This window comes from Lutzomyia longipalpis, chromosome 2, assembly GCF_024334085.1.
Source record: "Lutzomyia longipalpis isolate SR_M1_2022 chromosome 2, ASM2433408v1".
Classification (NCBI taxonomy): domain Eukaryota; kingdom Metazoa; phylum Arthropoda; class Insecta; order Diptera; family Psychodidae; genus Lutzomyia; species Lutzomyia longipalpis.
In genome coordinates, this window is record NC_074708.1 from 16051286 (window position 1) to 16074228 (window position 22943).

The window sequence follows — 22943 nt, forward strand, 5'->3', positions numbered from 1 at the left end:
CCACGAAATCACCATTTTGCAAAAGTGAGGTTAGGAAATTTTCTTGTTTATAAAACGTACGTCAAAAAAAGTTTACAAACAAACAGAGGAAAAGCGAAGAAAATCTCAGTTTTTCCCATTATGGAAGCAAAAGAGGCAAAAGAGTGTAAATATTTCAATATTACCCAACCGAGGAATATCTTTGATCTGCCCGCTGAGGATTTTTTCGTCAATCACCTTGCAAAGTACCTCACGCTGCAAGATTTATTCATCCTTCGATGCTGCTCACGAAAATGCAAGGATTTGGTGGACAAGATAATGGCTGGGAGGAAGGTTGTCACTGTATGCAGCTGGCAGATTAGTAGGGATATTGACGAGGTCCTACCAGCGCTCCACGTACTGGCTGAATCATGCAAAAATATCCAGAAAATTCACTTAATAGACATTTGGTGGATGAAGGATGAACTTCTGCAGAGGTTCCTGGCCAATAATACAAATCTCGAGGTGATTGATCTCCTTGGATGCGGTGACATTACGGAAAAGGGTTTCCAGGCAATAAGCAAAGATTGCTCAAAACTTAAGAGTTTAATGGTGGAAAATACGCGTTTTTCCAATGCTGGCCTGGATGCCTTCAGATTGCACAATAATAATCTCATTGAAGTGAATTTCTCGCAATGCAACTTCTCCACAACATGCCTCAATGCCTTCTTTGCGAGTCAACCACATCTCAGGACAATCCTCCTCTGTGGAATGTCCCGATATAATGATATTAAATCAATCCTCCGTACAATTGCTACAAGTTGCAGAAACTTGGAAAACTTGGATGTTAGGTGGAATGAGAAAATTGACGATGAAGACGTTCTGTGAGTTGCTTCTTCACTTTAAATTTGAGTTAAACAAATTAATTAACTTGTAATTTTATCACTTTTTGCAGAAATATTGCGGAAAAATGCTCTAAAATTAAGTATTTATTCACAAGTAGGAATAATTTGAGCGAACACACCATTCAGTATCTCAGGGATAGAAAGATCGGCGTTATATTCACGGGAAATTCTTACGAGAAACATCCTTTCTATTTGGCTGGTGTTTTAGAACATTTTTAGGTATAATTAAATCGAAATAAACCGGATTTAAATAATTTTTATGATTTTTCTTCCAACATTTTTCTCATACAAAAGACGTTACAATTCAAATTAAATCTTCTTCTTCATCTAGTTGCCATCTCCTCGATCTCCACGGTGTTTTCTACGACGAAATTGTTGATATTAGTGGAAAAAATGCAAAGAAATCTCCTGAGAAGTCTCAAATTAGTCCCCCTGGGGGCTCGTCACACTCCCAGACAATTCACCACAATCAGTTCCTCACAAATACCCAGGAAGCTTCTCGCAGGACGAAATAAATTCCACATAATGCCCATTCGAGGTATGTTCATTCAAACGCAGGAAACTCCAAATCCCGACAGCTTGAAATTTCTTCCTGGACGGGATGTTCTCGGTACGGGCAACACTATGGATTTCCCATCAATCGGCAGTGCTACCGGAAGTCCACTGGCAAAACTCCTATTTCGCGTTGAAGGCGTCAAAGCAGTCTTCTTCGGGGGAGACTTTATTACAATCTCCAAGACGGAAGAAGCTGAATGGGGCATCCTGAAAGCCGAATTGTTTGCAGTAATAATGGATTTCTTTGCCAGTGGCCTTCCAATTCTCACAGGAGCTACCCCCAATAGTGATAAAACACGTAAGTTGTGTGAGACTTTCTTAAATTTATTTATGAATTTAATGGAATTCAATTTGATTAAGAAATTAATGACGATGACGATGAGACTGTGATGATGATCAAGGAGTTGCTGGACACACGAATCCGTCCAACAGTGCAGGAAGATGGTGGAGATCTTATTTTTATGGGCTACAAAGATGGGGTGGTTCAGCTAAAAATGCAAGGATCATGCTCTTCCTGTCCAAGTTCAATCGTCACCCTGAAGAATGGTGTGCAGAACATGTTACAATTCTACATCCCGGAAGTTGTGGCTGTTGAGCAGGTGTCAGAGCCATCGGATGAAGTTTCAGACAAAGTTTTTGAATCGCTGGAGAAGAATCTGAAAGTCAAGGAGAAAGATTGAGCAATTATATTGACCAAAAAATAGACGAAATAGAATTGTTGATTATTTATGCGGTTTATTGTAGGTCTGGGTATGGGAAAATATGCAGAATCATCCATGCTGAAAATTTCAGTGTTCTTGGGCCTTATTCAGCGACCAAGAAACCCTTGAACTTTGCTTAAAATCTTGCAATTTCAGTACAAAATTTAAAGATTTCAATGGTTTCTTGGTCGCTGAATAAGGCCTCTTCTCTGGCTCATTTTACAATTTTTGTCGGCTCACCTTCAATTCATCCTTATCAGGCTCCATAGTCCTTTTCTTCCTCCCTCCCACGCATTATTCCTCCTGAAGCGCCGCCACCCTCAGCCACTCAACCACCTCTGTGGCAGTTTGGCTTATGAGGACGGGGCTGAACCTGTGCTTGGTGGTGTAGCGTTTGCGCAGGTTCAATTCATTAATGGTTTTCCCCGTCCTCAATTGAAAATATTTGCATATTTCACCGTGGGGGAGGGTGGATTGCAAGAGGATGGAGGCAGTCCTCTGCATCTGGCGCCTAAGGTGGTTGTTGCGGGGCAGCATGTCGTTTAGGACTGGATCGAGGGAATGATTGTGATCCAAATTCACATGGTACACCCTCAATCCAGTCCCATCCTTTGTGGCTAGCAGCTGAAAGTGCGCTGGGCACTCATCCCGAAGACGTAGTGTGAAGAAAACTGAAGTCTTCTTATCTAACAATCGTAGTTTTTGATTGTTTTTAGATTTAGATTATAAACGCTATAATGCGCGCATTTTGGGGTTAAGTTGATCAGTCAAAGCGCCATCTAAGCCAGCATAAACTTTTATCTATTTTAACCCTTTCGCGTTTTTTGGGTCATATGTAGACCTAAACGTGAAACTTCCAAATTTTTATGAATTCAAATGTATTTTCAAGTGACAAATGCATCAAATTCACGCAAAAGTGGCCAAAGAATAAGACATTCTAACAGAAAAGTCCTCTGAAAACATCCATAGATTAAATATCGTGATAAAAGAGCGCGTTTCAATGTTTTTTTTATGTTTCATGTTGGACGCGAAAGGGTTAACAAGTACATCACGCATTTGCTAATTGAAGCGACGATAAATCTGGCAAGAAAGTTGTGAAAATTTGCGTGCGAGGAAAGAAATCTTGCGAGGGAAACTTTCATGGCATCCGAAAAATATCCGCGAAATTGTGTCGTTGAAATCCAGGAAAATGATAAAAAACAAACGGGGCGCTTCAGCAGGACGCAGACATTTGATTTCATCCGGGCATATCGGCAGCACGAGTGCCTCTGGAATGTTGGCATACCTGACTACAATGACAAGGCGTGAGTAGAACATTGAAACTTTCATATAAGTCCCGAGATTTGACGGTTAATCTTTTGCACCAGGATGCGATATATGGCCATCAGAACACTAGCCAAGGAGTTCCAACTGCCAATGGAGGCTGTAAAGAAGAAAATTCACGCATTGCGTTCAACGTACCTCCAAATGCGTGACAGAGTGAATGAGATAGATAATCACGAGCCTACACTATCGTGGTATTATGAAATGGAATTCCTGGATCCCGTCATTACACCGCGGAAACCAATGGAACTCAAGAGGATACGCTCGAAGTTTCCGCGCAAACGGATGAGGGATGATGTTGAAATATCACCGGAGGAGGAGGACAACGTACCACAGCCACTTCAGATGAAGATTGAAACGATGCCGTATGAGGAGACGACGGGACATTCGGAACAAGAGGAGGTTTACATTGAGTACATTGAGCAACAGAGGGAAGAAGAGAGCTGTGATGTGGTGCAAGAGGAGGACACTGAGGCAGTGTATACAAATGTTCCGGAACCTGAGGAGTCTTCAGGGGCTGCATCGTCAACAGCTCCAAATATCGCACCGGCACAGGATGAGTTTGATATTTTTGGACAAAGTGTGGCTGCCCAGTTGAAGACAATGCCATTGATGCATGCGATACCACTAATGGGACACATTCAGGGCCTCATTACCGAGTCTCGAATGAAGTCCCTTCAAGCAACACTTAAATAAGGTACTACTTACAACCATATTTTGATCCTTTTGATCATAAATTACTAAATCGTTCTTTTTGAATTTCCCATTTTCTTCAACAGTGTTCTGAAAATTTTGTCATCACCTATCTTTGACGATACAAGCTTCAGGAAGAGAATGATCCTTAAATTATTATTAACTGAATTACTTCCAAAAATAAGATCTCAACCGGATTTGGGTATCCAATAAGTCCTTGATCATTACAACACAGTCGTATCGGTAGGGGAGAGCGGGGTTAAAAAAGTCACTTAAGGGTTTGGAAAAAGCTCAAAATATTATATTTCCCAAATAGATAAAGCGAAATGTATAACTCATTTCATTAGGAAATTTACTGCCCTAAAACTCTTTCTCAGATGATTTTGTTCTATCTAGCTAGGAAATATGATATTTTAGGCTTTTTCCAAACCCTTAAGTGACTTTATTAGCCCCGCCCTCCCCTATTCTTGATTATTTTTGCAAAAAAACGAATTCCATTAAAATCATTATTTTACATGAAGGACATGAAACTTACGTGTTTTTTTTTAATTATTTAGAGTAGCTCCTATGGAAATGATAAAGACCAATAGCGAAAAAAAATCTTTTATATTTTTTCGCTTTTTTTTATCTTTTATTTTTCAGGACTTGTTTAAAAAAATCTAAAAAATATAGATTTTAGAAACAAGAAAGAGACCATATTCTGCGCTAGAAAATTCCATACATGGATCTCATAATTTGTAAATGTCTTCAAGATTTCATCTTACGTTCCTTTCATCCAGATTCTTCAGGGCAACGCATCGAACTGTGTGAATGAAGGCTAATGATAATGAAGGCTCCAATAGAATAGCGTGGTAAGAATCCTATAATTTCGTATGTTGTTTACCACGTTATTCCATTTGAGTCTTGTATTAAAATACTAACTTAGGCCTTCTCTGTCGGACTTTGGAGATAAGGGACAGATCTATATACTACAATTTTGTGATAACATCAACTAAATGGAAAGGAACCTGATGGAACAATTCATCGAATTATCATTTGAATGGATAAATACGAAAGGAGGTAACCTCTCAATAAGATGACAATTGTTTATGCAATAAACTATCTCTAAGGATCCAAGCAATCAAGGACATTAGTGATCAGTGAACATATGGAGTTCTAGCAACAACAAAAAAATTATGCAGGATTCACTAACAAAGGAAATCTCGCCAAAACTAACAAGATGATGAGTTCCTAAGAGAAATACTGAAAAACATCTGAAGAAGACCCACTGAAGGGGTGAAAGCTCTGGCTTAAAATTGCTATTTCAATCCGTAAATCCACAAACCTAAGGAGAAGTACTACGGTCTAGGCTTTCCAAAATGGTAAGAATGAACTATTTCCTTTTAATCTTAAGACAGCGTTTTATACTTAATAAAAATGATTTTATGAATTAAATATAAAAGCAATTTGACAATGTTAGAGATGATCTAATATTTTTAGACGACACTGTGTTTTGTTGATTCTGTCGTTTGCATGGAAAATTAACTAAAAAGAGACAAACGTACACGTTAAAAGTTCTAAAGTGTTCTGGATGAAGAGAACATGTCATAGAGATTCTCCATCTCATCTATGTAGTATTTAGTATCTCCAGTTAGAATGAGATGGGGAGATGAAAAATCTACTATATGACCAAAAAAGCATTGATACACACCAGCGCAAACAAAACACACGTCACATTATTATTATTATTATTATTGCTTTTTGAAATAATACTCTGTTTTTTTTTTCATTTTCTATCCTATTTTCGCCCATTGGCGTTGCGTGCGCATGTATGAGTGCATAAAATGTCCGTGAAGAAAAACCAACAACGACATTTCTTAGTATATTTGCAATACATTTTCCGTCTGAATAAACTTGTAAATCTACATGTTAGATATGTATTATAATTTGGCACTTGATATCTAACTGAAAAACATCATTAGAATGCTTCTGGCAGAGTTGCATAGAATGATTTTATTTTTGTCAGGGTCGTAAAGGTAGAAAATCAATATAAAAAGTAATTTTCTCAGTTTATATTTTTGAGAATATTTTCTTTCTTTCAATATTTGTTTAATATTATTATACAGTGTGCTAATTGAACTGCCGCGCAATTGAGTATTTTTAAATTTATTTTATAATATAGGGGAATCTGGGGTTCAAGATTAAAAAAAAGTCATAGTTTTTTGGTAATTTTGTAATATGTTATTGTAATGTAATTTTTTGTTTTGTTTCAAGATATTTGTGTTTTTTTGGGCTCTAGAAATAACAAATTAAAAAAATGAAATTCGGAATCTTAAAAAAATGACTGTTTTGTCATGATACGTGGTTGATTTTTATTTATCAATTGCATTTTTTTGTGATTTCTGAAATCAAATTATGAAACCGATTTTAGGACCCTAATTTTTTGACTTCAGAATGATGTATCTTAGATTTTAACATCAAGCTAGGCTAAAATTTCGAAAATGTTAATTAATAATACATAAGTCAGACCTTAAAAGTAAAACAAAATAAAGGTATTTTTCTTACCTGTAATGTGGCCTAGCTTATAAATTATCCCAAAGTCAATTTTTTGTATAAAGTTGATTTTTCAAAAAATTTTTGGGTAATCAGGATTCGTTAAATAATTCGAATTAAATTCCTGGCTTCTAAGGATAACCAATAAAGGCTAACATAACTGAATTAGATAAATTGCAAGATATACAGAATTAACTAGTTGAGTTAGGGGAAGTAGGAATTATTTAGGGTTTCAGGGTGTATAGTAACTTTTAGCCCCAGATTCCCTTATTTGAGTAAGAATCGAAATAAATACAATGACTTATCCATCTCTGTTCAGCAGCAGGGACAAATGCGTCAGAGCGGTGGAAGAGTATTTCGAAAAAGAGATAGGATGAGATTTTGAGTCATTCGTGTCGATTTGATGTGTGGGGTGTTTTTTGTACGACTGGCAAATGGAACTTTGCTGAGTGAAAGCAAGATGGAAGATGGTAGTGCGAACGGGATGCCTATATACATTATTACAATATGTATTAGTGTGTGAATGCCGTAAAGTGCTTCTTTTGCCTCTTTGCCTATTGCTCGCCTATATTGTTTCTCCTCTGTACTTTTAATATGGAAGCAATTTGAAGTTTGGTCACAAGAAGAAATAAACACCAAAATATTCAAGTGTTTGTGCAGATAAATTGCAGTGATTCGAATCAATTGTTCGTTGGGGTACATCACAGGTGTGTTTTATTGAATTTATTAATTGATTTCTAAATGATTTGATGCATAAAAAGTGTTTTTTCCATCTCAAGTAGTATGCGTCGTCCCAATGAATTCAATATTCCGACTGCCATACTTGAATTTCATATATGCGGTTTCATTGTTTTGTGCACCCACCATCCGGTGGCGCCACATACATTGTCACTATACCTCTCATGTCACTTCAAACAAAAATATCTCCCTCTCTCGCTTTCTCTTGCAATTGGGCCGCTTTAGCAAATGGCTGACAAGTGAGATGTCAGAAAATTTGTGTTTTTAGTGTGATACGTGCTGTGATTTTTCACAAAATTCACTGAAAATTAATTGATATTTCCCATTTTTTACAACACAATTGTGTTACCATGTAAGTTAGGCATGCACCTGTGATGAAACATTATGCAGTTTAGGGTGAAAAAATGCCAAAATGTTTACTTAAAAATTATACTGAGCGCCTGTGAGGAAAAAAAGATGCATTTGAGGGAAAAAGGTGTCTCTTTTGCGTGAGAGAGAAATTTTATTTGAGAGACAATTTGGCGATTTTATTGGGCAATTTTAATGTGATTTTCCATATAAAATAGTTGGGAGCATTAGTAAATCAGGACTATTAGACGTGAGCATTCACGGATAATGCATTGAAATATTTTTTAACAAACATTCTATTGCAAAATTTTCACAAAATTCTTTTCAAGTGCAAAAGTGTATTAATATTCTAAAGTTGGTTTTTCTTAAATTTTTTAAAAATTTTTTATGATAAAATTCTTTCTAAATTTTTGCTAATTTTTTATTTGGAAAGCATCTTTGGCAAAGGAGTTTTGTCATACTCTCGCTTTCTTTCAATTTTGCCTTCCATGATGGATAACAACGACGTCGGCACAAACCAAAACTAAATTTTCTCCCAAGAGAGCGAGAGAGAAAAGAGAATGGGTAGAATAAGAAAAAAAAGCTAAGCCGATTGGCGCGAAAATGCCGGTATCTGGATTTGACTTTGGGAATCTCCTTCATTGATGCACTTGGGGTTCTTTCGCGGTTCCGGCATATTTTCCCGCCATTTTTACCTCAATGTATTAATGCCTATGATTTTATTTCTTTTGTTTTTTTTTTAAGAAAGGTGCGACTGTTTAAATTTTGAGAAAAAGAAACTTTGAAAAAAATGTATTATACTTAAGAGACTTAAATTATATAAAATTTTTTTTGTTTCATTTTCAGAATCCTTAGAAAGAACGATTAAATTTGGACTCAACGGGTACAAAAGATAAGATCTTTATCACAAAGAAGCATCGACAGGAAGACTTGTGAGTATTTCTTAATAAAATTTTCAAATGATGATAGAAGAATATGAAAATTATTTTTGTTAAATAAGTATTTTACTTTAAAATAATAAAAGAAAACTAAGAAATTTTCATAATCTTCCCCATTATTGATTTTCAATGTTAAGGCAAAGACAAAGGAAAAATATCTAATTTTGTCTGTGCAGACGCCTCAGAAAAATATAAATGAGGGGTGTTTTGAGAAGTATAAAAAAACAAGCATTATCAAGGCAGGTGATGGAAGAAGTTAAAAAATGAAGGGTTTTACGCTTCAGATGCTTCAATTGTCGTTATTTTTGTCAAAGATGTTTTCAAGTCAGTTTTTAGGGTATTTTTCCACATGTGGACTCATTGTGTGGAAAAAAAACTCTTTAGTTGGAATATTTTTCAAGAAAATAGTATACTCTGCAAGAGGGGAAAGTTTTCCCAAATAGCATTTGCCCGGGCGAGACAAAAACCCCTGAGCCCTGGGATATTTTGTAATTTATCCATAAAAATTGATTTTTCTTCCAGTGTGTGAGAGAAAAAAAATGTGGAAATTTTAGTTTTCACACGAATATTAAAAAATAAAAAAAAGAAAAATTATAATTAAAATATGGAAACTGGCTAGGGTTGTGAGTTAGAATAAAAAAGCAAAAAAGGAGCAACAAAGAGAAGAAATTGAAGATGGTGGGTATCAATTTTATTTGCGGGAACGGGGGCCATTGCGCTTGGGGTGCGAGTGAGACAGATGATACCCATTACTTCACCCTTGTCGAATGCAAACCCCCTCGCAAGAGACTTGGGAGCGTTCCAAACACATACACACAAACATATACGAATATGTAATTTTTAAAAGTAATGATTATGAAAATGTTGTATGTGTGTGTGGAATATTTCCATCTCTCTTTTGCACGTATTGACCGGCCAGACCGGTATAAGCGTTCGGTTATTAGTGCCGAATAGCATTTCGGCGCGACTTCGGGGCACCTAAGATGGTTGGCGCAGTGAAGCGGGGTGAGATGAGAGTTCCCCATGATTGTAGTTTCATCTCGTTCCGCTGCGTTATGAGGGCGCATTCGTTGGGTGCCATTTTCTTTATTGGCGTCCCTGTTCTATACGTTGCCTCAAATGTAGCTGGCACATGTGTGTATGTGTGTACCAGCAAGCTGGTTTTCAAGCATATTTGGGCGTTGATTGATATGGTATGTGTGTGAGTACTGAACTTTACAGCACACCCTTACACCATTTTACGTCTCGACACAAACATGGTGTTCTGTTTTTGAAATAAAATGAAAGAAAAAAATGTACAAAATGGTGGTGGTGTGTGTGCCGATGAGAAAATTTTAAAATGCAGCGTTGCCATTTCTTGCGATGCTGGTATGGATTTTCTGGGTATAGTGTATGAAAGAGTGGGTAAAAGAGAACGCCACAGAAGCTACAAGGGAGAGAAGAAAAAAGGCGGCCTGAACATTGTGCGTATATGTGGTTTGGTCAGTTTCTTCACTGAAAAGCGTTCTAAGCACGGCTTTTTGCCGCGCTCCCCAGTTTATATTTGTTATCTGAGCCATTATTAATAATCTCCGCATGTTGCACTATGCGGTTTGAGGTGTGAGAAAGAAAACCGTTTTGTGAAGCATACTGTGAGCATAATTTTTTAAAGGACATAAGGACATTTCCAAGAATTTTGCTGTTTTTTTTCTCTTTGCTTCTCTCCTCTCAAATTAGTTGTGTGAGATTCACTTGAGAAAAAAAAAGAAGGAGAGGCTGAATCAGGCCATTTTCCTTCCCAGTTTACATTTTTTTCGTGAATACCGCGACTTTTCTTGTTTTTTTTTAAAGAAAATTTTTATTCACATCTGAAAAAAAAACAAGAAAAATTCAAAAGAGAAAACCTTCCAACTTAAAAAAAATTCAGAGACGAAAAATAAATATTTTTCTCTCTATAGAAAAAAAAAAACGCGAACCCTGCTGGTAACGAGAAGAACTTTTAGTCCAATCTAAAAGTTTCTTTACTAGTGTGTGTGGTTACAGAAATTGCAAAAATAAAAGAAAATAAAAGAACTGCGGAAAATTTTGTAGAACAAAAAAAAATCTACAGAGCAGCGAAAAAGTGAGTTGCAAATAAAAAAAAGAAAATTTATTCTCGGGTGATGCACGCCTCGTCTGTTTTAGAATTTAGTTAGACTGCAGGAATTCGAAGGACTAGATTTTTCGACGCGTCGCGAAAAACCCGTCGTACCGCGGAACAGGGCATCCAAGAGCAGCTGTGGCTGAAGGAGCAATAAAAATAAAAGTCCTGAAGAATATTTTGGTTTTTTTCACATCAACTCGTGAGAAAACCCCCCATTTTTGTGCTGGTAAAATATATAATAATTCATGCGTAAATCAGCGCCATAGAATTTCGAAGCGAAGTGCTAGAGCGAGACGACTACATGTGTTTTGTGGCATTTATAAAGAAAATGAGTAAAAAAAAAGAAGTCGGGAGAAGTAGTTTGGCAACATAGCACCTCGGGTTTGTGCGGTTGTGTGCGTTTTGAAATTGAACTCTGCTACGACGTCATCGGCCTCGATATAGCTAAATGAGGGAAAGAGAAGCCCGTAGACGCTCAATATTGACTGCAAAGGCACAACTAATACACGCGCACGTGGAAGCTCACACAAACACAGTACTAGAGGTGGTTGAAGAACGTGAGAGGAAAATTTTCCAAAAGCACCAATACAAAATTGACCATCTGCCATCCATATTTGTAGCACACACACACACACACGTACGGGTACAAATAAAGGGGGAAAGAGATCGTGGCGCGCGCGTTTTTCACTGGCGCTTTTTGGAATCATAGCTAGCGTGTGCGAGAGAGACCTATATTGCGTTGTTAGTTACACAGCGGCTCATTCTTATAGGACAATCACAGGTGCGAGGGAGACGACTAGTTGATGTTCTGAGTGTTTTTCTGGGTGCGCTGAAGAATAAAATAGGCGTGCGAGCGGGACGGCATTAGAGGATAGTTGAAAAATTCACATCCCGAGACCCAACCGAACGCCAAAGTCGTTTTTCCAACACAACGGCATAGTTGAGAGACCCGAAGTGAAGGAAAGAAAGAAGAGCGCGCGCGTTGAAGAACAACTCATTTTTTCGCAAAAATTAAAAACGCTTTTTTGGTGGTTTACAGCAGCCGTGAAAAGGATCTTTTTCGGTGTGCTTATTGAGTTTTATCTTCACCGGAAAAGAAGAAATATATATATAAAAAAAAGATTGAGGGAGAGTGAAGAAGAAGGAAGAAAAGAAGAAATAAACGAGGTACAAGGTGATGAAGAAACAGTTCCTGTAAATAAGAGAATTGAAAGGAAATACTACCTTTTATAAAATAAAAAATCTTGTGTGCGCTGTGAAGGAACGAAGCATTTTTGGTGCATTTTCTCTTTTGTAGCGTGGTTTATAAGAAGAATAAAAAAAAATGAAGGCATTTTTGCCAAAAAAAGGAGAGAATTTCATGTGAAGAGTAATTAAATAGAAATTAGGATAATTGAGGCAAAGGGAGAGTTGAGAAGAGAGAAAAAAAACACGCAAAAAATCGTTTAAAAGTGGAAAACGGGGCTGAAAAGAGGAGCAAAAATTAATGTGAGTGTGAGAAAAAGGAAGAATTTCATTAGTGTATTGGCAAAAGGCGGTGGAGATAGGAAGACGAAGTAAAGGAGGAAAAAAACGGGCTCCGACGATAGAGAGGAAGAAGGAGGTGAGGCACGGAGGCGGCACAGAAGTTGAGCTGGAAAGTTTAGAGAATATTGGAGAGAAGGAAGTGTCTGTGTTGGGAGGCAGAATTAGTGAGAACACTGTATGTGTAGTGGTGTGTGCTATTCTGTGAGGGGGAGGTGAAGAGTGCTCAGGCATAGAAGAAGAATATATTTTTGGGTTGAAATACCAAGTGGTGGAAGCACACACAGCAAAGGGGGAGGGAGTGTGAGAAAAAGGGAGCGCACCCCCACAAAAAAAATTCCATACGTCTGATCCAAAGGAAGAGACAAGTCACAATGTCGGAGCACCACCGTGGTGCTTGGGGTACACGCGAAGAGGCTGTATGGTGGCCAGGAGCTATAACATCAACCGATCAGCAAACGTTGCAGCAGCATCATCAGCATCTCATCAATCAGCACCACCAGCAGCAGCTGGCACAGCAGCAAGCTGCACAGATTCAGCAACAACAGCAACATCAGGCTGCTGTACAGCAGCAACAGCAATCACAGCAGCAAGCCCACAATGAATCACGTGGGCCGCAGAGTACGGCGTCTGTGGTACCGACCCAGCAACTATTTTCCTACAAAATGGCGAGCAGCTTCCAAAATCCCGCCACCACTATTTCCGGCACGACTGTGGTAACGAGCAATTCGCCCGTTGGTGCCTATGACTACCGCCTCATGGGCGGTATGGTGGCACGGCCAGGTGATCCCCAGTCCATGTCGGGGAATCCGGGTACACAATGGTGGTATCCGGGTGGCCAGAATATCGATAATGCTCTGCAGCAGCACCAGAATCAGCAGCACCAACAGAATCTCCACAATGTTCATACACCACCACCATCGGTATGTACTTCAAAGGGGCATGTTATTATGCGGGCAGGGGTCTTTGTATTTCTACTCTACTTGTATTTACAATTTACACAGAAGTCTGCCTTTCTCTATTATTGATTTTCTCTAAAGTTTAGTAAAACTTGAAAAAATTATCAAGGTACATATACGGCGGAATTATAAATTTTCGATCAAATACTATTTTACACTATCTGAAATGAATTTTGGTTATTCAAAGGCGTGCTGCACTGTCAAATGACTTTAGTATTTCAAGGGTTAAAGAGAACAGTTTCATTTACAAGTACACTGCTATTCTGTACTGTAAAATGTTTAATGTTAATGTTATTATTGTTCCTCCTTGAGATATTTGGCAAAGTTTTTGACCTTCATTTATCTCTTTACTGTTGTGATTCACCTGGGACGTTGGTACAGTACATGATTACGTACTCTAGTGATGTTTTCTTATAAGGAAAAGTCATAGAAGTCAAGAAATCATTAATTACGCCAGTATTAGTCATTTTAATGGTTTTTGCAGTATTATAAGACAATTTGAAAACTTTTTAATTCTGAAAAAATATCGTCTTACCCAACCCATGAAACTTTAAATGTAAGCCAAATATATGTACGTATTTGCCTCATGGTTTTCACAAGACACTCACACACACTTTCACAGTTTTTTCATTCTAAGTATAAGGGATGATTATATTAAAAAGCTTCTCTCATAATTCTACATTTAGCTGTTTGTATAGGACTAGGTAATAGCTGGACCGTGATTTTTTGAAAAACCTTTTAGAAAGAATTTCTGGAACAGTAAATCTTTAATAGCGCGATAAAAAGCAATTCTGAAACAATATTAAATCAAATCTTACGTTAACTTTTAGATTGCAAGAAAAGATATTTAAATAAATTGACCCCTAATAAAAAAAATTTGAACCAATTTGTAAATTGTAAAACTGAAAAGTAGAAAAGTATGTATTCAAAATTTATAATAGGTATTGAAACATATTTAGAATTAAGTATTTAAAAGTCACATCCTTAAATTTTCATTGGGTCTTCTGGAAAACAAAAATTATTTTAGTTTATATTATAGTACATTTTTCTAAACTTGATTTCTTAGACAAAAGGGGTCGATTCTTTTAAAAATTACTTTTCTTACAATTCGTCATTTATAGATTTTTGTTTTTCCATGAAAAACTTTGAAAAATTACTTTTTGTGTCAAAATCTTACAACTTTTAAGTTTAATGAAGAGGAAAGATTTTTGATGAAATCTTTGATAAAGTCTTTCACTGACTTAACTACTTTATTATTAAAAAAAATTGAAAAAAATAAAATGTACTAGATTCTTTATGGATGAAGCACCCCTTTTATCTTCAGCTACAATCAGTTTTGAAATTGCAGACACAGGCAGCACACACGTTGTGTTGGAAGACTCCAAGTGCTTAATTCTTTCTCCACCAGATGGAGTTTTTCTTATTATAATCCTTATTCTTCTTCTCATCCCCCCCCCCCATCGCCCCTTCTTTTATCCCTTTTGCGCCCTAAATTGGGAAAGTATTTAATTGAAAGAAAATGGCAGTTTTCAACATTATGGAAAATATATAGCATGGGAATGTCTGTGAAGCAGTTGAAGATATATTATATACTTACATACTCTTATAAATTTTCTATTCGTTGTTCTTGGCGTTTTGTTGGGAATTTGGAAGGGGAGTAACAAAAGATACATCGACTTTGTGTTCTTTTGTTTATAATCTTTCCTTGTGTGTGGCATTGTGGCCATTGTGAGGCCTTTTGCCAGTGGTGGTGGTGAGATTAATCGGTTAATGCTGAAATAGCCCGTGAGAGAGTATTTTTGAAAAATTGAGGAAGATGAAAGTGGTTGTTTTGACTCCTCGTACAAACGGCGAGAGAGTGATAAATTTGGGATTTTTCTACGTACCTGCGCTTATATAAAAAAAATAATGTTGGTGGTACTGCTATATAGTAGAAAATCCCAAGGATTAATTGAAAGTTTGTGCTAACTTTTCCAATGAGGAATGGGGGGTGGTGAGAGAGCAAAGAGAAACAATGTATGTGTGTAATCCCAAATTGTGGGAAAAGTCTGCTTGATGAAAAAGTTGATGGAAAAAGAGACAATTGGTGCAATTTGGGTGCATGAGGCAGAAAATGCATGGGCCTAAATGGGGCGAATGAGGGAGAGAAAGGGAGCATAAGATGGGGGATTTAGAATGCAATTACTTTTAATTAATAAAATTCTGTAGAAATTTTCAGGCGCGGACGAGAGGAAAAAAAATGTTTGGGAAAAAATGGGTGGAGGTTGAAAGAGACAGAGAAAGAGAGAATTCTGTGCTCTCTCATTGAATTTTCTTGGGTGCTTCCTCCCTATAGTGAGTCAATGGTTTCCATCCGCACAAGAGAAAACGCAAAGCCAGGAGTTTGTCGATGTTGGGCCGATGCGATGTTGGGGACTTGACGGGGGGGAGAGAGGTTGGGCTGGAGGTCGGGGAGGGAAAGAGAGCAAGAGAGAGAGACTTGGACGCAGTTCGTCCAACCATGGAACCGGCCAACCAGCGCGGTTCCAAGGAAATCCAGTGGCGTACACAATGCGAAAGGAGTTCTTCTGGTACGCTTGGGATAGATGGTTCTACACCTCTGGGCTTTGGCTTTTTCTCTTGTGCGCGGTACGAGTAAGTGAGATGGATGGCATGGATGGGTGAGGCTGTGTGCATGAGACAGAAAGATTTATGTGAAACGGAGGGAACGCGCGCGAGGCCCGCCACCATTTGGGTCTTCCACCCTGAAACTCCATAAACTTGTTTTATTTCCTTCTTCCATTTTAAATGCCGTTTCGTCGACCAATTTTTGTTTTTATTTTTTCTCTCTTGGTTTTTTTTAATTCTCTGCCCTCGACTCTCTTTAGTTTTCTCACAAAATGCCCAAGTTGTACTTTGAAAGAAAAAAAATGGTTGGACTTTCTTGCCCCCCATCGTGCCCTGCCCCCCTTTTCTTGTATTTCCAACTCCCACTCCATTTTGATTAAAAGAGGGTTCCATTTCAATTGGATGAAATGCAATTTAAGTTTAGTTTTTTATTACTTCTTAATTTATGTAATTCTTTTAATCAGCTAAAGGAACGTTTTAAATCTAATGAATAAAATCTACATCGACCGACAAAAGATATTTCTTCGAGTTTTTCATTTTTAATTAAATCAGGAGCTCCTTGTTTCTACCATAAAAAATCTATTAAGATACGAAAAATGCTGATGAGGTCTGCGAGTTTTAGGTTAGGTTACTACACTAAATTAAAACAAGTGATAAACAGTGATCAAGAAAAAAAAAGGTTTAAAAGGTTGATTTTTTTAAAACCATGTCAAACTATTAAAAAAAACCTGTATTTCGCCATTTTTATACAAAAACTCATTATTTGGTTGAAATAATTTCAAAATTTGTCGCCATCTTGATTTTTTTTAAAGATAAGGTTTAGCTTTTCCGTATTTCGTTTTTTTTTCTTCAAATTCTATCACCTGTCTATAGATTATGCTTCTCTACTTTGGAAAAGATAGATACCGAACAAAGTTGACTAACCCTGGAGTTGTGAAATTATAAATTCTTAATGATGATTCATCCTATAATTTATTTGTATGCAAAATAGACAAAAAAGATAAAAGGAATCCTTGAAAATAACGAGACAATGAAAAATAATTTAATACTAAATATAACACAGAGAAATGTCCTCAATTTGCGAAATTTTTGTAAAAATAAATAATAATTTCTTTATGTTGAAGAGACAAAAAGAGCGATTTATTGCAATATTGAGAACAATAACATACTTTTGTGAGGGAAAGAAGAAAGTGGTCAATTTTCACCTTTTTTGGGGAATCTTCCTCAGTATACTTGAAGTGAGTCATTTTTACCTTTTCTTCCACATGTCTTGCAAGTTCTGTTTTTTAATTATTTTTTTTTCGCAAAGAGAGAAAAGATTTTTCCACGCGCGGCATGTTTAACGGAATTGGCGAATCATATCCGTGACGGACAAAGTGACTAGACGCTTTTTGTTGTGCACAATTAAGAAAAGAAAAAGAATAAAATAATTATTCTCCATCATCGCAGCATGTTGAAACATAGTCCCTATAGCCATGTGGCTATAGTTCGTTGATATGAGGAGGTGAAATCACAATGGGAAATGTTTTATTGCCCTTCATTCAATGCAACTTTATTATTTTCACTCTTTGTCTTGGACATTTGCTTTAAAAATTATTTTATTTATCATACGAAGAGAGAGAAAAAAAGGATTTTATTTGACCAATTTATTCCGAGAGGGGTGTCCAAGAGGTAATGTTTTTATCCTTATTCACTCTGCATTGGTGGGAAATATTTGACAGGGGTTTTTACAGGGTAAAGGTCACAACAGAATGTGGGGAGGTTATTAATTTTGCAGGATCCCTTTTGGATTAAAACGAAGTTGATGGTTTACAAAAAGGTCAGATGTTTCTCAATAAATCTCCAATTCGACTTTGCAGCCTTTGCAGACTTGAATAGGATATTGAGGCGTCTACTGACAGCTTAAGGATAAGTTTGAAATGAAAAAAAAAGTTTAAAAAAGAAAAGTTTATACAAAAGATTTTTATTTTTACGAAAAGAATTGATTTTCTTCTTTCAACTCTAAAATCCTGAAATGGCGAACGCAAAACATGGACATGAATTTTAGTGTCAAGGAGGTCGAAGTACTTTTAATGAGATTCTATGACGAAGGGGCGAAAAGGTCATCTCGTGTCTTTAGCACAAGAGTTTGTGAGATAGACATGAGAATTTCCATTAATTTTGCAAGAATTGCTCTTTTTCTGCTAACGAACATGGTAAATTCTCCTGAAGATTTCCCTTCAAAACTTCAAAGAGTAACTTACCTGGAAATGTAATTAGCAATAGTTTTTTTTTTGCTTGTAAAGTTTGTGCTAAAATATGTAGGTACACAAGTATTTTCTGAGAAATTTAAATTCAATGTGAAGAGATGCAATCCTTGTATTATAAATGCTGCAAATATACAAATCACCTAGGGGAACTCACGTGAAATTGTAAATTGAAGCGTAAATAGTGGAAGTAGGCTGTAAGGAAATCTTTTAATTTGAATAAACTACATGGAGCGGAAAGAGTAAAATTTAAGCTTGAAAACTTATTTTTTTATTTTACAGTTTCGTCTACTCAACTTATTTTCTTTACGTAAAGAACATAACCTCACATTTCATATAGGTTTATCTTTTTTTTCTATTAAAAAGAACTTTCATTTAATAGTACCGCACAATTGGTCATAAATTAGTAGATTTACAGATGAATTGTATATTCCAATTTGTATTGAAAACCACAAATATGTGACAAAACCGCAATTAAATTGTCAATCAAATTCTATTGTTATGTTATGAACGTAAAATTTAATACGCAATTTTTCAAATTTTATTGATTTATGAATACGTTAAAGTTTTGGGAGAATTTGAATAGAAGTCTTGACACACATTTTTATGTTTTACTTTGCTTACGTAATCCTTTCGTAAATTTTTGACATCCTTTCGTGTAAAGTACGTAACTTACAAAAGAATCGTACACCTCACAGAAAATCAACAAAACAATTTTTTATTTTGTTTTAACGCAAGTAAATCACTAGAATTTGATTTTACGTTTTACGGCAAAGCGTAACGAACATAATATCACAGTATCTCATTTTTACAATACTTATTTCATAGGTTTCAGTATTATTTCTTTACTTTTGAAAGTGAATCACCTTATTATTGGTTCATAATAAAGTATTATTTGAGCACAATGACTCTTTTCTCTTGAAAAAAAAAATGTCCAAAAAATGGCGTTAAATGTTTTCAGATTAAATTGAAATGTGCAAATTAATTGAAGTTTACTTTTGGTTTCTCTGTATTGTTCTGCGGAGTGATGAAGGAGTCGTAATAAGATAAAATAAAGAGTTTCTCTACACTAGAGATTATAATATGCTGTGGAATGCAATTGTAACAGAAAAAACCACCCACGCACAAGACTTATATAGAGAAGTTTTCATCTCTTCACACTCTTGGGCTTAGAGATATAAGGAATGGGGTTAGCAGAGAAGATTGAATAAGATGAATTCCCAAGAATGCTGATTTTTCTTTTTTTTGCTATCTGTTATGTATTTTTGATCTATTGTATTTAATGTATTACTTTTAATTTTATTTTTCTTGGTACAAAGACATTTTGCGTTTTTTTGTGATTGGTCGTTGTAAAGTCTGCTCAGTCTTGATAATATTCATCACATGCCAATTCATTCATGATTATGAGAGGGAAGAAGGAGAAATGAAAGATTGAGTGAGAAAATAAATTTGTTTTGGGTATTTAGGAGTGCTAAGAAAGAGATAGAGAAAAGAATAAAGCAAAAAAAAAAGAATGTTGGAATTATAATAAATTCCACCAAGAGTCAATTTTGAGGAATGGCATGTTGAGTCCACGTGGCAACTACACACCACACTGTCTTTTTGTACAAATAAGATGAAAGATAGGTGAGGATCAGAATGGGGATAGGGATTGTTCTGATGGTGTGTACATTATATGGGGAAAGAGGGAAGAAAAAAAAAGAAGTCTCATGTTGGGAAAAGTAAAAATACATACATATATGTATGTAAGAAAATTGAGGCAGTATGAGGGAGATAAAGGTCCACTTAATGGTGGCATGGAGTTTACCATGAATGTGCTTGAGTGAGATGGATGACTTTTGTATTTCCGCATGCTGCCAAACTCCCGTACAATAATTTCCAATATAAGATGGGGGAACGATTGAATCAGACAACTGACTGGAGAGAATGCTAAAGGAGCTAAATGTGAGACGATGAGACGATGATACTTGATGCGGTGCCACAGAATAGGATGGAAGATGTCTAAGATGTCCTGATAAATGGAATATTTACCACTTTCTACCTAAACCCCATAGACGTATTTTATTCAAAGGAATTCCTCTGGTTTCGAAAACACATGGCATGGCATCTAATACATAAATAGCCAGGAAGCATGTGCTTTTACGCATTTAGACTTTTTCTTTCTCAAAAGAGTATTCTAATTGGATATTATATATATTTTTAATTTTATATGATTAGTCAGTGAACTATTAGTCAACCATTTTACTCAGATTTTTATTGATCTTTTATGAGATACAATAGTGCAAATGTAGCCTGGAAATTTCTCTTTTTCTCAGAATTTTTTTTCAACGTTATAATTGATTTTTTTCCATGTCATTATGTGGTTTTATTGACGCTGTAAATGCATTTTTAATACAGCAGTTTAGCGATGTTCTTGGAAAATTGTGCAAAAAAATTTACAGTTTGATATAATGTCATGTTCCGTTTTCTTTTATATATGCCTATATATTTTTTAATTATTATATTTAATTTTTTAATTAGTTTAGTTTTATTAATTAGTTTTCAAATGCATTAAAATGTCCTGTTGAAAACCAGGCGTCTCCATCTTGGTTTAGAGCTTTAGGTATGCTATAAAATTGACAAAAGACCTACCGTAAAAGCCTGTGGTGGTGAATCTTGAAAATTCTATATTATATATTTGAAGTCTTCTGGCTTAAATTTTTTAAGGCAGACCTAAGTTTTCCTAGACCAGACTTAAGTTTTTTTTTATTCTAGATTTTTCTAAAGCTAAGTAAACTTAAATTTCTTAATCTTTAAGGTTTAAGGGTTAAATCTAGTTTTATGTATCTTAAAAGGTTAATCCGGCTTTAAAACATAAATTATGGCTAATAAAACTTAAGCCTAGACTTAAAAACAGACTAGACCAACTTATTTGTAAATTTCACTCATAAACTGACGTCTCAAATGCAAATTAAGAATTTATTTTTAAGTGAAATGGAGACGCCAGGTGGCTTCATATTTTATCGATTGATTTATAAGGTATAGTCCAATTATTTTAGAAACTTGAGAACTTTTACGACCTTTATGTGAAATAATTTGAAGCAACAAAATATAAATTGTGGTCTAATGCTAAAGAACAGTTTAATTTTTAATAATCATTAAAACGTTCCTCATAGGTCCTAGATTTTTTTAAATACAAAATTAAAAACATTAATTATGATAAACTAAACTAAACTATACTTGCATAAAATTAGCAACAAGAAATATTTAAGTTAATTACAAACAAAACTTTGCAGTCTTATTAAATTTCTTGATAGTTCCATATCTCTGTGAATCTCAGCATGATGATGTAGAGTGCAAAGTTCACAAACTTAATTGATTAATGGCATTAAATTAAAATTGTGCGTCTATTTAAAGGCACCCCCTCTATTACTCAATCTCTTCACCAAGAAATCATCGGGTTATGTACCTATATAGTACTTTGTATATATTTTCGAAAGACAATCCAATGCAATTAGTGAGCACCATTAATCAGTCAAATGATATTTTCTGCTTCAACGTATGATCTATGAATTAATGTGAGCTACATGTGGGGAAATTGAAATGGGTATAAAGTGAGTCACCTTTATTGAAGGGACTACATATGGTGAGAGCGGTAGGTAGGTATATACATATAGAGAGTCTGTGTATAAGATTTGTTCACATGATTGAGATATTTTTAGAGGGTGGGGGTTGTGGGTGTGAAGGTGGCATTCCTTTTGGAATGTCTTGTGCAACTGATATCTTCAGACGTGCCTCTCTGTGTGGTGTCACTGTGTGAAGACTCAGAGAGAGAGTTGGGTATAAATGGGGAGGGGGGTGTGGGTGGTCTTGTGAATGATGTCATAAAGCACACACTATTTGCCATGGGGTTGCGACTCCACTCCATCTGCCAACTCCTCCACCATTATATGTGGTGTATGGCTTGTGTTTGGGCGAGAGTGAAAACGGGTGCGAGCTCTTTGGCTGGGTTGGGCGGTTTGGTATGAATGGGGATTTTGAGTAAAGTGTATTTTGTATATGAAAGCACAACATTATTGAGGGGTTATACCAGAAGCACGACATAAGGAATTAAACCACGTGGTTGACTCCAAAACAAACCTCTTCAGTTTGCCATACAGACAAGCCACAGAGAGAGGAGTCATTTTCAATTGTGTCTTCAAAGTGTCTGGCGTGTTTGGTGTGTATATATTTTGTCTCGAATGAGAGTGAAATTAATACAAAATGTGTGTGAGAATGATGTGTGCAAGATATTTCCACAATATAATACGGAGAGAACCATTATATGAACTATATTATATATTGTATAAAATATAAACATTAATGACACATATGTTTTTCTACCGTGTGCGCCTCTTCTTCTCTCCAATTCACTTTTGTACTGAATTGCGATGATTTTGAATGAGAAAACACATCACACACAATATCATAATTGAATAACACGCGCGCGCGCCTTTTCTTTTCCACCATATCAATTCAGCTAAAAGAGTAGAAGGTATTTCTCTTCTTTTTCGAGGAGTCTCTCTCCATCAGCAGCACCAACGTCTTTTGCCTGTTTTTCATTCTTTTTGTTGTTGTTGTTCCTGTACAACTCCGCCACATGTTAAGGCCAACAAAATACCGGAGTGACGAGACGATTAAGAAATGAGCGTATGAAGAAGAAAAGATATTGTAGAATCCAATTTCTCTGGAACACCAAAGGCGAAGTGAGAAGCAAGAATACAAAAAAAATTAAAGAATCACAGCTAAAAGCAACCTCACATGTCTAAAGAGACA

General features: G+C 36.0%; 4 protein-coding genes and 1 long non-coding RNA gene across 11 annotated transcripts in view; 4 read left to right on the top strand and 1 right to left on the bottom strand.

The window, feature by feature from the left end:
* Positions 1-20: 20 nt before the first annotated feature.
* Positions 21-1114, top strand: LOC129790915 (F-box/LRR-repeat protein 15-like). Its single transcript, XM_055828755.1, has 2 exons — positions 21-842; positions 914-1114. The coding sequence occupies exons 1-2, from the start codon at positions 121-123 to the stop codon at positions 1080-1082; spliced, it is 891 nt and encodes a 296-aa protein (XP_055684730.1). The 5' UTR covers positions 21-120; the 3' UTR covers positions 1083-1114.
* Positions 1115-1212: 98 nt separating this feature from the next.
* Positions 1213-2145, top strand: LOC129790923 (NFU1 iron-sulfur cluster scaffold homolog, mitochondrial-like). Its single transcript, XM_055828768.1, has 2 exons — positions 1213-1716; positions 1779-2145. Exons 1-2 carry the CDS (start codon positions 1257-1259, stop codon positions 2096-2098), a joined length of 780 nt encoding a protein of 259 aa, XP_055684743.1. The 5' UTR covers positions 1213-1256; the 3' UTR covers positions 2099-2145.
* LOC129790957 (uncharacterized) lies at positions 1722-2861 on the bottom strand. Its single transcript, XR_008750640.1, has 2 exons — positions 2360-2861; positions 1722-2074 (listed from the first exon to the last, which is right to left on the bottom strand). It is a non-coding gene; the product is annotated as an uncharacterized LOC129790957 (long non-coding RNA).
* Positions 2862-3144: 283 nt separating this feature from the next.
* On the top strand, positions 3145-4665 carry LOC129790921 (uncharacterized). The gene is made up of 3 exons (XM_055828765.1): positions 3145-3423; positions 3487-4139; positions 4222-4665. Exons 1-2 carry the CDS (start codon positions 3260-3262, stop codon positions 4136-4138), a joined length of 816 nt encoding a protein of 271 aa, XP_055684740.1. The 5' UTR covers positions 3145-3259; the 3' UTR covers position 4139; positions 4222-4665.
* Positions 4666-7224: 2559 nt separating this feature from the next.
* Positions 7225-22943, top strand: part of LOC129790890 (high mobility group protein DSP1) — a 32602-nt gene continuing 16883 nt past the window's right edge. The window contains exons 1-3 of one of the 7 annotated variants that reach the window (XM_055828720.1): positions 7225-7374; positions 8600-10792; positions 12266-13260. In XM_055828720.1, the coding sequence (XP_055684695.1) occupies positions 12712-13260 (549 nt within the window). In that variant the 5' untranslated portion in view covers positions 7225-7374; positions 8600-10792; positions 12266-12711. Of the gene's footprint in view, positions 7375-7628; positions 7758-8599; positions 13261-22943 lie in introns of those variants that run through there. The other 6 variants (XM_055828723.1, XM_055828719.1, XM_055828718.1 and 3 more) reach the window with 6 other exon arrangements.